The following is a 17,664-nucleotide window of genomic DNA, read 5'->3' on the forward strand; positions in this document are numbered from 1 at the left end:
TAATTTTTTCTATTGTAAATGGGCAACAGATTGAAATACTCTCTAAATGTTTTTGATTGACAATTGGTTGAAAATCCAGTAAATCAAAGCCCACTTCAGTACATTCTTTCACTCTGTACTTTTTGCAATTTTATCTTGTAATATTCTGTATACTTTCATCATCATAAACACAACTCTAGACACAAGCTACTTTCTTCTGACAACAATTTCTCCTATATATTTAGGAGATATTTAATTCCAACCTAACAATGCTTCCTTTGTTCACCTGACACTGCACACTTTTTTCTTTGTTTTGTCTTCAGCTGTTGACTGGCTTTGGGTCCATTACGTAAGAACTTAAATAGGTAAAGGGAATATTTTACCATAATTTCATAAGTCATTACACTAATCGTATTAGAGTATGTTTAGGGTGGTAACTAGGAACACAGAATTCTTCTTTAAGAAGGAAGTAATATACATAGAGAAAGGGATATAGAATTGAATACTGCATTGTCTTGATTCACTAAATAATCAAGTCACTCAGATGGCTTCATAAGTTTGCACAGCTGGTATAATGCATACCAATGCTATCGCCCAATCAGGATTACATCCCAAAAGTTTAGCTGCTGATGTCAAAAAGTGCCAAGTCTCAAAAAGTGACAATAATTCTTTGTTTGCTTTATATTAGTTCTTTTTACTTTTTTTTTTTTAATAAATGCACATACTGAACACACTTTTAGGGTTTTTTACTTTAGCAAAAATAACTTCTTTTTCTAATCCTTTGTTGTTCACTTATTAAACACGTGAACTGTGTTGAGTATACTATTTTCTCTCCTTCCAGGTATAGAATCTCTGAAAGAGAATCCAAGCCCCTGGAAACAGCATAGGAATCTACTCTATTGCACAGATGTCAAAATGCAATGCCTGCTTTGAATGTGTATTTTATTTTGTGTCTGGGGTAGTGTACGAATTCTTTGAGCTGCGTTTAACTGTGATTGATTTATGCACTCAGCTGACAGAAGAGGGTTTGGTAGTGCTTGTACTATTTCTACTTGAACAAGCTTATGTGCTCTTCTTGATATTCTGCTTGTAGTTCACCTTATCCTGGCAATACTATGATGACCTCATTGTCTTTTGTTGGGCTTATCTGCAGTATAGAATAATTTTTTGCAAAATCTTTAGGCAGCCCACCATATTTACTCACATCTCATGTCTGCCTAGTACTTGATTTTTCTGTTCAGTTTTGTGTGGCTTAGATCATCAGAACTGCCGTACGGGGTGATCTAGTCCACCCCTGACTCACCAGGAGGAGATGCTTCAGGAAGATGCTGTAAGAAACAGGAAGTGAACCTAGTTATAGAGGTGGCCTCCTCAGTGTCCCCAGTTAAACACTATGTTCTAGGAAAAAACATATCTTTCACTTGCAACTGGTGCTGGCATGAGCTTCATAAACCATACACTTTTGTTTATTTTCTTTACCACACTAATATAATGCATTTACAAAACTGTTCATGTTTGCCTCTTCTTGCTTTCTCAATATGCTGTATTTTTTTACTTTTTTTTGTCTTCTAAAAATGTGGCATATTGATTTCTCTTGCTACATCTATTTTCTTGTTGTTCCATAAACAGGGTATTCCTCATTATAATGTTGGGTTTTTTTCTTTGCCACTATATCTATTAGTTTTCACTGATATTTCATTTCCTTTGCTACCTGACCTAGCCCTTGCTCCCATTCTGGTTTGTCTCTACTATGTTAATTAATGAAGTTTGGTGAATCACGTCTACTCCAGCCAACGCCAGGTTTGGGCGTGCACCTGTTCACTCGTTTTCTGTACGTCCACGTTTCTTGTTAAAGATACTGTGGGCTTTTCAAACATTTGTACCTGAGCTCCTGAATCTTCTTTTACTGAAATCCACTACAAATAAGTTGACTTTCAAAAACTGTTCTATTAGGCAAGTCAGCCATTTTGCCCAGTTTGGAAAGCCACCAGTCAACCCTTACTGCCAGGTTTTTCCTGTGTTTCTTGGGAAGATGTACTTTACATGTCACACTGTTGGTCATTATGTGGGCATGAGTCACCCTGGTGTGCTTAAACACAGAGCTGGCAAAGACATTTTACCCGTATCTGCATCAGCCAAAACAACCACACAAGATCTTTTTGAATACTGTGGTTAATAATGGGATACCTCCCAGTTTTGATTTACTTTTCTCCTGATTTAAAATATTGCTGAAAAATGGAGTTTTGATACTGTTGATGGGTAACATTTCAGTATTTCGTAAAAGCAAGGTTTTGATTCAAAATTACTTATTAAAAAAGGCAATTAATTTATTGCCGGGGCTAGGGCGTGGTGGGGCTTGGAGCAGGAAACCACGACAGGGTTAGCTCAGGGATATCTCATATCTTGTAGCTTGCAGTGTAGATACACCTTAAATTATAAGATAGAGGGTTGGGGTGTGCAGCGCACTTTGCTGGAAATACAGCCAAAGAATAATCAAGATTATACTGAGAAAGTTGGCTGCAGGGAAGAGCCTAAGAACAGGTCTGAAGCTTCATCCCAACCCCTCTGCAAACAATGGGAAGAGATCCACCCACTGCCCTGAACTTTGGATCCATCGAACGGCAAATATGCCACAGATGACGTTAGCTATACAAACCAGAAACACCCCCTTAATTGCATGAAAAACACGGTGATTGTTTAGATGAGTATAGCGTATGCAAAACAGCTTGTGAAATCCTAACCTTTAGAGAGAAGCCCATAAGACAGCAGCTTATTCTTTCACTCCTGATCCCAGCAAATATCTTGTGAATAAATCCACGAAGGCAATCATACGTAAAGAAAAGAGGTAAATGTTCCTCTCGGTTTTGCAAGCAAAAAGGTGGGGAGCCGGGGCGTTTCACAGGAGAGCACGGAGTATGTTTCTGCCTGGGTAGGATAAGCAGGAGCATACTGCCGAGGAACTCAAAACATCAGCTACCCAAACACACTCCTTTCCCTTTTCCTTTCATGCTTTTCTAAATTTATTTTTTATTTTGCACATCAGCTATTGTCCCCCCGTACGGCACTTTGCGCGTTTATTCCTGAAGTTACAGGGAAAGGGTTGCTTTCCCCTCCATGCACTAGAATAGCTTGTGCTATAAACTCGTCTCTGATGGGAACCGTTTCCCGCAGGAAGTGCTCGGAAACCATTTGTCCTCAGTCGATGATTTTTCTATATCGAATGCATTTCCTAGGAAATGTATGTCACAAGGCGAAACAACTAAATTGGATAACACGCAGTGTCCTTCCAATCTCCTAAGTTGAATCCGTTTGGATACCCCACACATTTTAATGGGTCATGTTCTGCTTCGTTACACGGTCTGTAGCTGCTGAGCAGCAGGGAAGCAGGGCTCTGTTTGTCATAAACCATTTCATGTTCTCTTTCCTATTGGGGAACAGCTTCTAATGAACACCAAATTGCTTTCCAGCTGAAACAGGGCATGTTGTATAACAGAAATGCCCACCAATAAATGGTAAAACTGCCTTTTATTGCAGAAAATCAGCCTCGTTATAACAATCATTATTGATTTTGAGAGCTGATAAAGACATAACGCGTGGGAATGAGATGCCAACAGCATGCACTAAGTGACAGCAAGTTCCTCTCGAAATCATTATGAAAATGTGTTATCCACTGTTAAGTCCCATTTTCCTCTCCCGTTCCCAAACAGCCGGGCTGAGATTAAAGCTTCAAAGGGCACTGGAGACGGCTGTCCATGTCGTGGATGAACCTGGCTCTGCAGAGCCCGGAGGACAGAAGGACCCCGCAGCAGGGAGCGCGTCCTCCCCGAGACCAGCCCCTCGTTAGTGGGAAGCTTTATAAAGCTATACCTGCTTACAGCAAAACCTTCATGTGTTCAGTATGCAGTCTCTGTAGTACATCATTTTCTTCTACACAAACAGCTCGCATACTGACTTTTTCTCAAATTAGGACAATTCGGTGTATCCGGTTATGTGATGAAAAGCAGAGATTAAGGAAATCTACACCTTGTTCGTTCCCTGTTTTTCACTTCACGTTGCATGTCTGGTCACCCGAATCACACGTCAGTTTTTCTGTTTCCTGATTAGATAAATGGTAACTTTAAAACAGGAGGACAATATATGTGGGGCGGTTATTTAAAAAGTGGGGTGTTCCAGGAAATGTTTTTCAAACTTGTTTTATTGTAGAGATTTACAAAGCACTGAAGACAATCACCTATTAAGACAAACAAACAGAAATAAAAAAACTGTACTACTGTGAAAGAACTATTCCTTTTTTTTTACTGTTGTCAGGGTTCCCAACACTAAAAAGGTATCTTTTCCTTTTAAATATTTGGTAACTTTATACTTTAAAAAGTAATTTCCAATATCTAGTAATAAAAGGTAGGGGATACTATCCTATTACATTTTACATCTGAAAACTCCAGCAAAGGAAAAAAATGTTTTTAAAATGTGAAGTTCTTGAGCTCTTCATAGCTGGAAGGAAAAGTTTTTATTTACTACTGTTTGAGTTGGAGCTACAGACCTGCACATTTTAATTTAAAATAGTAACCAAGAAGCAAATACACATTTGAAATTATTGCATCTCCTTTCAATAAAAGAACACTTATTTTGTATTTGAGATTTTACAGATTCTCTAGGACTAGGAATAGCAAAAATAACAGATTTCTCCTTTTGATGTGGAAGATCAATATTGATGTAATTTGAATAGAAATTTGCCTGCTGTAGAGATGCTGCGGTATCTCCTGCAGGCCAGTTGACATCTACAGTTATTCCCCAGATATTACAATCGATCATTAGGGCAAGAAGCCAAATTAATTGATCCCAATACAAAAGAGACAATATCCATTGGTGAAGCAGTTGCTCGTGCTAGAGTGTTAAAGGAAGAAACACGGGCAATGCGGGCAATTGGTTTCTTCATTTTTCATTTCCTAGCTCCTCTGAAGGATTTCAAACAAAGTTTCTGAATATATATTTCCCCGCTGTCTAATTGAGGGTGGAGATGCAACTGGGGACGTGCCTCTGAAAGATCAGAAATGCCTCTGGCAACAGAGGTTACCTGATCTTTGTGCATGGCCTGCTGTTGCAGGATACAGCCGACAGACGGGTATAGCTCTTGAAAATGAAAGTTATTTATGTCCTTGAGTACCAAAACAATATACACAGGAATATGTATTCCTTCAGTTGCATGGAATTATGGTAGAAATATTTCTGACATTAGAAAACCCACAAAAACGTTCCAGCAGAAGCACACAAGAGTTAGGTACTACCCATGCAGGTCTTATTGGTATATAACTTTCGTATGGACAAGCAACGCTGATAAGAGACCAGTCAACAATCAAAGAATAGCCAATAAAAGAAAAAAATAATACTGCCTAAAGTTCAAAGATTTTAGAGGGCATGGATGGAAACAAAACTACATAAAGAGCATTAAATTTAACATACTGAAAAACATCACATAGATTGAGAAAAGCAAATATTTCTGGTATCATCTCACTTTCAGCTGGATCCAAACAAAATCCTAACTTTGGAGTCATTCAGCGGTGCATCTCTAATAGCAGTCATGAGTTAAACATTGTTCTAGGCATGTTTTAATATCTGTGTTTTCCATATCACCTGCTATCACACTGGACCACTAGTGCGATAAAACCCTCACAGACCTTGTGGGTCTCATATTTTACAGGACTGGCTTTCAACATCCCGTTTTACTTCTTGATCCTCTTGCATGAACTGGTGTCTTGAAACTGGCAGCATTAATTAAAATAACAATAATTCTATGGCTTTGAACTTTACTTGAATAAAATGAAATTTCAAGTTATATAAAGCAGACTAATATAAAGTCTCTTGTGGCAATTACACAGAAGGGTCAACGCTCTGGCCAAGAATAATAATTTTCACTCATATCCCTCTTCTCTAAATATGCACTGGCAAGAAAGTAATTTTATTTTAAAGCAAATATCCATGCATATTACAGTGCTCTGGCACTGTTTTACCTCTGCCATAAAATCTCAATTATAGTGAATTACCCTTTTCAAAAATTTGTATCCAAGACAGATCTATGTAACACAAACCCAGATCGGATTCTAGTAGTAATTCTTTGTAGAGAGACAGGAAGGAAGGATATATAAAAATATGTATGCATATCTACATGTACACACGCACACGTCACCACACTTTTGTGCTTTCTACCAGTGCATTAAGTTTCACTATAAAGCTGCGGCAGTTACAGCTGTAGTGCTAAAACTCCCGAGGGGGTTTGCCTGTACTCTGAGATTTTACAGGGGGAGAGGAAGGGAGGGAATGCGCTTTGGTACTGCTGCCGGTCCTGCAGAGTTGTGGCACTCTGACTGCAAAAAAAGCTCAGCTGCCTTCCTAAAAAGCAATTTTATTTGCTTGTGGACAATTACTAGAGCAAATCTACTCATGTAACTTCACAGAAAAAGACATCATAACTACTGTGAGCCAATATATGCCAATATATACAAAATAGTTAAATGACAATATATACTGAATAATCAAATGTATTGCAAGGAGAATAAGCTACTTTTTTTTTCTCAACTTAAAAAAAAATTTATGTCTGAGATGTACATTTTGAAAATGTTCAGATTTCTCCTCAAGGAAACTCCCACCTTTTGAATTCAAATATAAGATAAATCTGTTTTGTGAAAATATACCTCTTTAATTGATTTTTATTTGATGAGGTATAAAGATTTTAAATACAGGTAATTCATACATGGTAACACAGATATTTCTGCTATAAAAATGGCAGAGGAACTTGCACACCATAGATTTGGATATATATTTTTTTAATTCCTCATCATTTCACTGTTTTCAGACATCAGAGGCATTTTCCCATCCCTGATATACTACCCTCTATTCTGTAAACAACTCCACAATGTGCTGTATAGCATTGAATTCAGTGTAATGCAGTACTGAGTCCAGTGGAAGCACTTGCATGTGTAAAATTCTGCAAAAGGCTATTTGCATTTTTTATAACTAATAATCAACATCTAGTCTATATTTGACTTTTTTCAGTGAAAAGATCTTTGCTTTACCAACATGTATATTGCATGAGAAAAGCTAAGCCTCAAGGCTCACCTCTAATAATGAAAAAATTTTCAATATTACGGTTATATAATTTTAAAATCTTTGTTTTTGCAAAGGTTGCAGATATTTCAGTTTTACTATATTTATCTCAGTAACATATTACATACAGAAGCAAGCAATTTTCTTTCCCAGTGTATTAGCTATGAAATTAAATCTATGCAATTATACTGCTATTGTTTCAAAACAATGCACCCCTTGCTTTAATATGCAGTCTCTATGTTAAGTTCAGAAAAAAACAGAATACATAATCAACACTTCCACCGTGTCACGATGTGTTTCTGCGTGTCGTTCAGCCGGTGAAGCTGAAATGCCGAACAAGTTTTGAGCGGTGGAGATGACCCCCAGCTCTGCAAGAGGACGGAAGGAAAAGGCGCCGGCTCTTACCTGCAGGCTGTTGAAGATGATGAAGAAGACTAACATCCAGAGGTGCCGGTAAGCCATGTGCAGTCCTCCCCACAGCCAGGTGATGGAAATCAGGCCAAAGAGGTACAAGACCAAGGGGATCTCTGAAAACCACGAACACAGCATTTCAGCCGGTGCGCCCTGGGAAAAACACTTTTTAAAGCATTACCGACCCGGTTTCGCCGTCTCTGGCCAACCTTGGAGTTTGTTCTCCAGCGATGGGCAGCCCTTCTCCTGCCGCAGCCGGGTGGGGGTCCCGGGGCTGTCGGGACCCCCCTGGGGCCAGAAGACCAGCAGAAGGGCATGGGCAGCTGGGGGACTGGGGGATGGAGGGGCCAGGGGGGCACAGCAAACCAGGCATGGGTGCTTTGCAGGTGGGAAGACCACTCGTGGAGTGAGAAAACGCCCTGACCTTGGGGGAAGCACGGGAGAGCTCTTGGCAAGCTCTGGAAATTTTGGGAGGAAACGGATTTTCAAGAATTGAAAGGGAAAAGAAAAAAGGTATTATCGATACAAAAACTGCCACAGCTCTGGCAATTTATAGAATTATATAGCAATTGTAAGAATCGCTTCTTCTCTGATTTGTTGTCAGTTTTACTGCAAGCTGAACATGAGAAGGCATCTGACCTATAAAACCTTAAGTGACAACCTCCACTCAGGCAAGGAGCCCCCCAAAGACAGACTTTACACCGGTTAACCTCATTCGCCTTCAACAATACGTGCAGAATCCGTCCTTAAGCGCACATCCATACAGCTGCATTTTATATTCCCTACTCTATTTACAGCATAAAAGATTTAAGGAATGCTGGCAGGAAGATGTCTGCGCGGACAAAGTTTGCAAAAAGGAAAGATTTCGCCCCCACCCGCTCCTGTCCCCGACAGCCAGGTACCCCACGCTGGCCCCCCGTGTTGACCGTACTCGCGGCAGACCCCAAAGTCCATGTTTGCCCAGGTCTGCAGGCTTCAGGGGCAGAGGTGCTCGGGCAGGCATTGCCCCGCTCCGCGTTAGTCATGCGGCATCAGCAAAGAGCGGGGACGCGCTTTTGACGGGCATCGTTCTAGAAACAGCAGTTTGGGAGCGCTTAGGCATCTTCTTTAATACGGTACAAACAGTAAGTGCCTTCTGAATGTAGGCAACAGCCAAAGTCAAGACTACCTTCCAGCAAGGCAGGCAGCCGTTGCTTCAGGGTTATAACTATCGCTTTGGCAGAAATGCATGTGTGTATTCTGATAAACAAGGGAATGACTTGAAGCGAAGCGCAACGTGAGCAGGTACTGTGTTCCTGAAGTTTCCCCTATGGAAGCCTAAGACCGCTCAGTAAAACCTGGGGTGCAACCCTGGGCTGTTCTGCAACCACTGTTTGGTAGTGTGACATAACATTTAACAAAGATATGTATTTCCTTAGAGAATTATAGTAAGATACTGTGTTACACGTGAAAATTAACATTATGCTAGGGTAGTGGTAACCTAGGACAAGAGGTAATAAAACGAAAGTATTAAAATAAACTTAGTTCTTTGGAACAGTAAAAAGGCCTTGCTTTTTCTGCGGGGGAAAAAAAAAAAACCCTACCTGTTTTTACTGGCAGATAACAAAGGCCATTACAGCTTTAAGAAAACCAGATTCCCTAAGTAAAGGCATTTGAAAGCTCAGCTCTAATCGTTAAGGCACTCCCGTTCTGCCACTTATGTGCGAGGACATGATATAACTCCTCTCCAGTTTGGCCGTTTGTAAACAGTGCTATTTCTGTGCACGCAGGACGGCGAGCTTGCTCTCAGCGGGTGGGGGGACCTCCAGCAGGACTTGAGGAGGCATCGTGGGTGGGTCCTGGTGCCTTAGAACGGCGTTAGATGCGTGTATGTCCTGTCGCCGGAGATCTAAGGCATCTCTACACGATCGTAGGACCCGTGGAAGACCCATTCCTTATGAAGAGGAAGCTGGAGGCCAGACTGGCTAACCTTGGCTGTCTCAAATGACAATCGATGCCCATTAAGCACCTGAATTGCTTCTCCGAGGTGAGGTCTGGCCAAAATTTATTAAAGATCTGAGATGTCCCAAGTATCCCTGATCCATAACATAACACTAATAATACATGTGTATTTTTCCAAGCAGCATGGGGAAGAAGATTAAGGCTATGTACCTCTGTTATTTGTCTGGGAGGAACTCGATTTTGTTAGAGGAATAAAATGGAAATGCAAAGTATTTCTCACGCCGCACCCTACAGGCACTAGTATCCCTCGCACGCAAAGCACCCGTCTCAAAGTCCCTTGGGCAAAATGGAAAAATTCCTTGTAGCCTCAACAGATGTTGAAACAAACTTTTCTATAACAGCTACTAATATACATAGCCAACACCACAATGCTTTTACAATAAAAAATGCAAACCCCTCTAAAATACAGGTAGTTCAGTAAGAAGTAGAGCATTAAGTATTTATCTTTATCCTACATTGCATACACTAATGAATCCAAATACTTACTAGATGTGTACTTAACAATGTTCACAAAAAAACAGCAAAGAACTGGCAACCTCAAAGTTTTTGAGGTTATAATAACGAAATTTACCAAAATAAAAAATAAGAAAACATACATCAAAAAATGTCGCTTTTTGTAAATGTAATTCTAAAGGTAAATTCAGTAATTATCTGTAGAGCAACTCATTAATTTATTTGCGCACACATATTAATGGAATGACCATCTTTTTATTTAAATCTCAAAATCATGCAATAAACTTTAGCTGCTTAAGAAATTCAACTGATGTAATGGGCTGGCAACTAATGATCACAAATGCATACAATTCTAAATGCTGTACATAGACCAAAGTGAACAATAAGGAGAATTATCTCGGGAAGTTGAATAATGATTTGGCTTTTGTATTACTTTGCAACATGGTTCAACTCAGGAGAGGAGTAGGGGAGAGAAGAAAGCAAACTGTGGAAGGACAAACTGCAGGCATTAGAACGTGCCAAAAATTAACACCATGATTTCTGCTTTTAGTGCATAAACATCACGTAAGGAAAAACACCACAATATTAATCATAACCTAGCACCTCTAGATTGTTTAAACCATAGATCACTGAAACAGCTGTGTATATAAAGCTGAAGGAAACGGAGCAATATGATGCCTAGATCATATACTTTTGATATACCATGATCTGACTTTATTATCTTCAAGTGCACATGAGGGAGAAATCTGATAAATTCAGTGCCATCTCACCAGAATAAAATTACCACAGCTAAAACCAGAATCAAGATCACTGAGGCTAACAAGATCTCTATGGAGTGTACCGAGTAATTCTGATAAAAAGTTTATGTAACGAATGCTACGCAGTACAAACATGTCAATTTATATATGCATTATAACAATAAAGATGGTCTGAAGATACCTTTTAGCCAGATGCTGAATGTTTGTACAGTTTACAATTCTGCTTTTATCTTTGTCAGTAACAATCGCTTCATTATCAGAATTGTAAAGGGTTAATACGGAGTTAAAACTTTGGCAGCATTTAGTTTCAGCTGTTTGAATTCTTTTCACCCATTTTGATCAGACAATTTACTATATTTAAACAAACAAAAGCTCAATTACTAGAGCAAACATATCAGAAAATCAGCAACAATGTCTTTTAAGTTCGTAAAAACAGGCCTGCATAAAGGAAAAAGGATGCAAATAAATAGGCTTGAAATGAACCAAAACAGACAGTCTAGTTACCTGTGGTTTCCTTCATATGGAAAGAAAACCAACACCCCCCTCCCAAACGAACTCAAAGGGTATTTCTGGGCAGATGAACCTTCACTGACAAGAATTTTGCTCTAAATCCAAGTGCAAGCAGTCACCTTAGACTACTTGAGTAAAGATAAAAGACTGCTGTGGAGCAGAACTCTCAGCATCAGTGTGATGTGGGGGAGACATTGTCAAGCAGCTCTGTTGGGCATTATATATTAAAACCATGCTGATCCACTTTTCTTTTACACCATTATCACACCTTTTTTTAGTACTAGGAATGATGAAGGGTTTTATTTAAGCAACAGTCAGTCCACCCACTCCTTAAATATATATATATATGTATCTATGTATGCATATATTCACCATCCTCACTGTTCATGCCTCTCCCTGAAATATCTCCCCTTTTCCCTAACTACAAGCTTAAGAAACATTGGCAGAGTTGATGACTCAATACAGATAAATGCAGCTTATGCAGCTCTAGTTGCAGTTTTTTAGCATTTGAAAACTTACCATAGTCCAGCTTAGTATTTGACCAGGTGAAATTACATACATTCAATTTACCAAACAACTAAATGTGCCCATTGTTTCTCCCCTCTTCCCCATTGCTGAGAAAATATTATTTTCCTTATTAACTTATCTATAAAATTTATTTTTCTGCAATGCTTACTATTCTGAGGACTGCGGTACATTGTAATCAGTTTTTGTCGGTGGTAAAACTGTAGTTTTACTACAGTAGGGGAGTCCTTAGTGTAAACACAAGATTTTGTCCAGTGATCTACATAGAAATGATGCTGGTGAGAATCTGAAAGATAGGCTGCAATATTTTCGTGACAGGTCTGGATTAGATTACAAAATTCATGAACCACGAAAAGTATTAAAGTGCTGGAAAAACTGATTTACCTCAATGGGAACCTGGGAGCTGTACGGGGTATGAACAAAAGTTTATCTGGCCTTGCCTCCCACAAGGGCCAAAAACGCTGGCCAGACGTGATACTTGTCCCAGCAATTCTCCCATTTACAACTCAGGAGCTTCCTGAACCAGACACAGTTTCTTTCTATTTAGTAATCTTCAGGGGATTTCTTTTTCACCCATATTGAGCTGATTATGGTGATCTTTGACAACTCGGAGTATCCAGTGGCAAGGAACTCCTCAGGAGTAACATAAGATTCAGGTAATAAAATGCCAGATTGCTTGTCTGAAACAGCTGTCAGCCTTGCGTTTGTTGTTTGGTTTCCTTATAGCAGAAGCAAGAACAAGAAATAGAAGGAAACAAGAAACCCAGAACATTTCCAAAGAGCTATGTTTTCATCTATAGTGGTTTTAAATCTGTAACAAAATAAACCCACACAATTTTACATTTCTGAAATAAACCTCACAAAGAAAGACTATGGTGACAGTTTTAAGTTCATCTTCTGCTACGCTGTAAGACATCTGTACTGACCTACACAGAGAAATAATCTGATGATGAGGCTCATGTGTCTACACCTACACCTACACCAGCAGCTTACTGAGGTCCACCAAGAAGTTTACCACCACAGGACTATGGTCCAGCCAGCCCCTGCATGACTTCTTCAGAAATGAGAACTGCAACAGTTGGTACATTTATGTGCCCGAAAGGACTGGAAAAATGGTGAGAAATACTAAATTTTACAATACAGGATGAGACTGCCTAAAATTTATTCATAGCTGGGGCCTGGAATAGATTCTGCCAGTTGAGTAGTGCTGGTTCAGACACTGCAGAGAAAAAAAAAAAAAAGAGTATGGGAGAAATAATTTTCCAGTGTCAAATGCATCCTGTAGACTAACTCTCATCATACATAGGGTACACCTATCTTGGAAAGCACGGGAAGGAGTCACCTGCCAACCTCTGCCCCTGCACCTGACAGCATGAAGAGCCAGGCGGCCTCCTCGTAGTCCAAGGCTGGGAGGACAAGGAGGAATGAAGAAGAAAAAGATGGAAGCAGCTGCAAAGAGGAGCAAGAAGACGAAGAGGAGCCGTGCAGTGTTCCCCATTGTGTCACACCTTTGATGGTTCACCCAAAGGCAAGTTGAAGATTGAGATGGATTCGTCTATGTCATTGTAATTTCACCTAATGACGGGACATTCACACGGCTAACCTCTTTCATCCCTGTGTAGTGCCTATTGATTATGAAAGGATAATTCGATGGTGCCCGCCACAACCTGTTTTACCAGGGAGGGAAGCAGCCGTGGAAATCCTCCTGCACAATTTCAGTCAACCACTGCCCACAGTGCATAGCAGGTGGTTATTTAAAAATGCCTTCTTGCTATATACCTTATATGTCACAGTTAGGAAAACTAATGGACGAGCACTTGAGCAGAGAGCAAACCTAGCATCTGAATGAACCAACAACCTGCTTGAACAAAAGCATCAAAAGAGAAGTAAGTGATAAGCCCAATGAAATGAAGATTGGCTCATTGCATGGAGAAAATCTGTGGCACCACCAGGAAAAGGAACTGAAATGAACTAGAAAAACAACGGACTGCTTTTATGGATCGCCAGCACTGGAACTCTCTTCAGGATACCAGGATTAGTCCCTTGAGAATACCATGTTCAGCCAAGCAGGTGGGTTTTGATGATGTTTTTACAATTGGTATCCAGAAAAAAGCATAACTTTTCAGTTTGAATTAGATTCTATATTTCAGAAGATAATGTATTATCTTCTTCCTAGAACAGACATGTAATTCAAAAGAAAATAAACTTCATATTCTGAAACCGCCAGTCTTCTGTTTCTTCTGTCTGTAGAGTTAGAACTACTCCTTAACTTTATATATTCAGTCTGTTTCGTTACAAAACTGTCAGGTAGACTACCTAAATGTTTTCTTCCTTCATTCCATACCTGATATTATAGATAAAATTCTCCAGAATAATGAGTCTGAGCAATGAAAAATATTAAATCAAATAGAAATTAATAAAACTGGAAATTATCAAATAATATTAAAACTCTGAAGTGTAATGCTGAGTATGTCTTTGCAGCAAACATCTAGATGATTTAACTATGGAAAATAAAGAATGCACTATGCTCTCATAACGTATCCAAATGTTTGTATTCCCACCACTGTGTTGGCCCATATTATGTCTTTTTCTATTGCCTGAAGTGTTTAATTTTTTTTCTAAAAATAGGAAAGTCAATAAAAGAAGCAATTAAATGATACAGCTTTAATGATCTTCTGAGTTTACCTATAAATATTTACTATGTGTCTTCCCCTTAGGTTGTTAAACTGATAATGCAACTTTAATTGCTTTTAATTGTTCTTGGCTAGACATGAAGACCTACTGCAAAATCTGAAAGATCTTTACAAACATTTTTTCCTAGATGATTGGGGAGAATGTATTGCTTCACAGAATTTCACCGATTCCTGGGAGACCTAAATTAGTAAAACATTTACCGGCTATTGCTTAAGAAGTCATGGGTTAAACTTAGCAACAGAGCTATGAAAATGCCACAAAAACAATTTTTTTAAAATAAGCTTGAATAACAGGTTCCAAATCCTGCTGGCTCCGTTTTCATTTCTTTTGACAACTGCTGTAGAAAAGGAGTTTGGTAACAGGATTTTGTGGCCAAAATAAAGAAGCTAACAGATTTCCTCATGGAGTTCAAAGGAGAAAATACCACCAACATGCAATCAGTGACTCATGACAAAACCTCTGATTCCAGATTAGGAATGTTAAAGATGTGCAGAATTTAACAGTAGCTGATATGCAGATCAGAAAGCTGGTAGGTAAATGTCCATGAAATCCAATTGGACAAAATTGTTCATAGAAAATTTGTAAAAATAGGAAGCAGAAAACCTGTTAAAATATTGTTTTTCGTTCATTATATTTTTTGATCTGCTGCTCCTTGCAGCAAGGAAGAGTTTGAAATTAAAGAATACTTCCTAAAAGAGAAGCACACCTCCCACTGAGCATGAAGACTAGATTACGACTACAAAAACATAGAAGATTGGCCTCTTTAACCTTCCCACTAAATCTCATTTTTGCGGCAAACTTTCTCATACATCTTTAAGACACTTATGGTATAATCAAATGAAAGACCAGGCATCTTCTTATAGCTTATGCTATTATTGTTATGCAGAGAATATGGCAATTCCCAGAACAACAGCAAATCAAAAAAGAAAGAAAAAGTTGAACATACTTATCTCCGTATAATAAAATTCTTTGGAAGTATTATGCAAAATATTAAATGAGCGCTAAATTCACAACTGTACAGGCATAACTCATGCAAATTAACTTGCTTCTGCAGATTTCTTTAAAGGAAGAAAGCTAATTTGGGCATGTGAAGCACTGTGTAAACAATCTAAATTACATGAGTGCAGATGATGCATTTAAGTTATTATCTTATTCAGATCTTTGTTCTTTATTTCAGCTTGTAATTATGCTTGTGCATTTTGTCTTAACTGTATTTGTAAAAATCTCACAGGCAAAGATTTGTTTTCCTCCTAATTACAAAAAAGAAAAGCCCCTGGAACACTATGAAGACTAAAATGTTATATCCTATGTGTGACTGCGATGAGTACTGTCAATATGCACATAACTCTTAGTTCAGAGATAGACAACATCTGGTTCTTGATTTCTAGATGTATATTGTCATCTCAAGATGAAAGCACTCCTGCAATTCACTGTTCCTTCAGTTCTCTTAGATACATGATATGTATCTTACAATTGAGATAAAGATTTTAGCATATAGCTCACAGGATAAGGAAGACATGTAACTACAGGTTTAGATATACATTCTCACTTAGAATCAAAAGCCCTGTCCTCGGCCTCATTTCCTGAGCACAGAAGCATGATTGGAATGTCCTGCACTTGCATTTCATATGGCTTATTTGTTTCTTGAGAAGATCAGACGGTAGTGGATATAGGTGGACCATCCAAAATGTTCTGTCATAAGCAGGAATTGCATACTGCTAAGACAATAAATGTATTAAAGACATTTATACGAAGAAAGACGCAAGAAGGTAGTTAAAATTTTACAGCTAAATATCTAAGGCATTCTTCATAAAGAAGTTCTATTTTGGCAACATAAAGTTTTAACCTCTAAACTAATTCCGGCACATTTACAATGATGATATCTGAATCAGGTAAGTTCTACTGCATATTTATGTGTCGGGCATGAAAATTATGCCACTACGTGCTGTTCAATAAATGGACTTCATCTCTTCACAAAGGTATTATCAGAAAAAAATGCAAGTGATTTCTCAATTCAATTTTTCCTGTTGTATTTTCAAATCTTTTTGTGAAATTATGAAAGGTTAGCAAACAGCTGGAAAATAAAATAATGTATATTGGATTGCTGTCTCGTTCATCTCCAATTTCTGTACTTGCATATTGGGACTGTCAAGAAAAAACAGTCATATCTTATACATGCCTCTTTTAACCTCCCGTTATTTCAGGCAAATACAACTATCCTGCTTTATACCACCTGATTTCCTTCAGCAGCAGTCTTTCTTGTTGCAAACTTAAATATTAGTTCATCCAGAGGCTGTTTATCCAATGCACGCTTCTGACTTGGCTCCTGTCAAGGCTAACTTTTGAGAAGTTAGTTTCTATATATAGCAGAATAATCAGTCAACAGAACATGTTTGCTGAAAGGCTGGCAAACTGAATCGGTTCAAACTGGTCTCTTTTAGCAAACTCAATGCATATCTTTGAAAGAGTATAGTAGAGGTGGAGTTGACATTCTTTGTAAATCAGCTTTCACACTATTTTCCCACACTTGCTTTTGAGGAGGAAGAGATGTCTGCTCTAAGAGAGAATTAATTCTGACTCTCCCATTGCCCTTTCTTCTAGCCTTCTGCTGTTGAGGAAAACCCCCTGACCTAAGCAAGGTGTATCAATCACTGTGTAAAACAACACGACTAGTAACAGAGCAATTCTGCGGCAGTAAAAAAAGAGCGTGAGAGGGCAACCTCACGTATTTGGTGTTCCAGACAGGGCAATGAGAAGTGTGCATATCACTCAAAGTAGGAGCTGGCAAATTCTATTTATTTGTGGTTATGCTTCACTACAACTTTGTTTTAATCATATGCTTTTACAGCAATATCCCAGACATAAGAATAGAGTATGATAAGCTCTCTGGCAAGATCACAGACCACTGCCAAAAGAATTAACAATTAGTAAAAGCAGAGTTTTGCTGGGCTAGCTGTCCTTGGGCCATGATGTTTTCTTGAAAGCCTAGAAACTACCAGAATAGCGTATGAGAGATGTGACTCTACTTAGGATAAATATAGAGGACTATGAAGAATATATGCATGACAGAAAAGGAGGTACAACTAATAAATGAATATCTGTGTATAAATATATGTAAAAAAACCCAATCATAACCTATAGTTTTCCAAGAAACTATTTAACCGTGTACAAACAGATCCTCTTTGCAGTTACCAAGGGGCAGAATTTTCCTCTTAGATACGTACGGTGAAAC

General features: G+C 38.7%; 1 protein-coding gene across 1 annotated transcript in view; it reads right to left on the reverse strand.

Moving 5' to 3' along the window:
• Window positions 1-17,664, reverse strand: part of ADGRV1 (adhesion G protein-coupled receptor V1) — a 290,582-nt gene that overhangs the window by 33,729 nt on the left and 239,189 nt on the right. Inside the window, exon 88 of the mRNA XM_075138497.1 lies at window positions 7,486-7,607. Within this exon, the coding sequence (XP_074994598.1) occupies window positions 7,486-7,607 (122 nt within the window). The remainder of the gene's footprint in view (window positions 1-7,485; window positions 7,608-17,664) is intronic.

Source organism: Calonectris borealis, chromosome Z, assembly GCF_964195595.1.
Source record: "Calonectris borealis chromosome Z, bCalBor7.hap1.2, whole genome shotgun sequence".
NCBI lineage: Eukaryota > Metazoa > Chordata > Aves > Procellariiformes > Procellariidae > Calonectris > Calonectris borealis.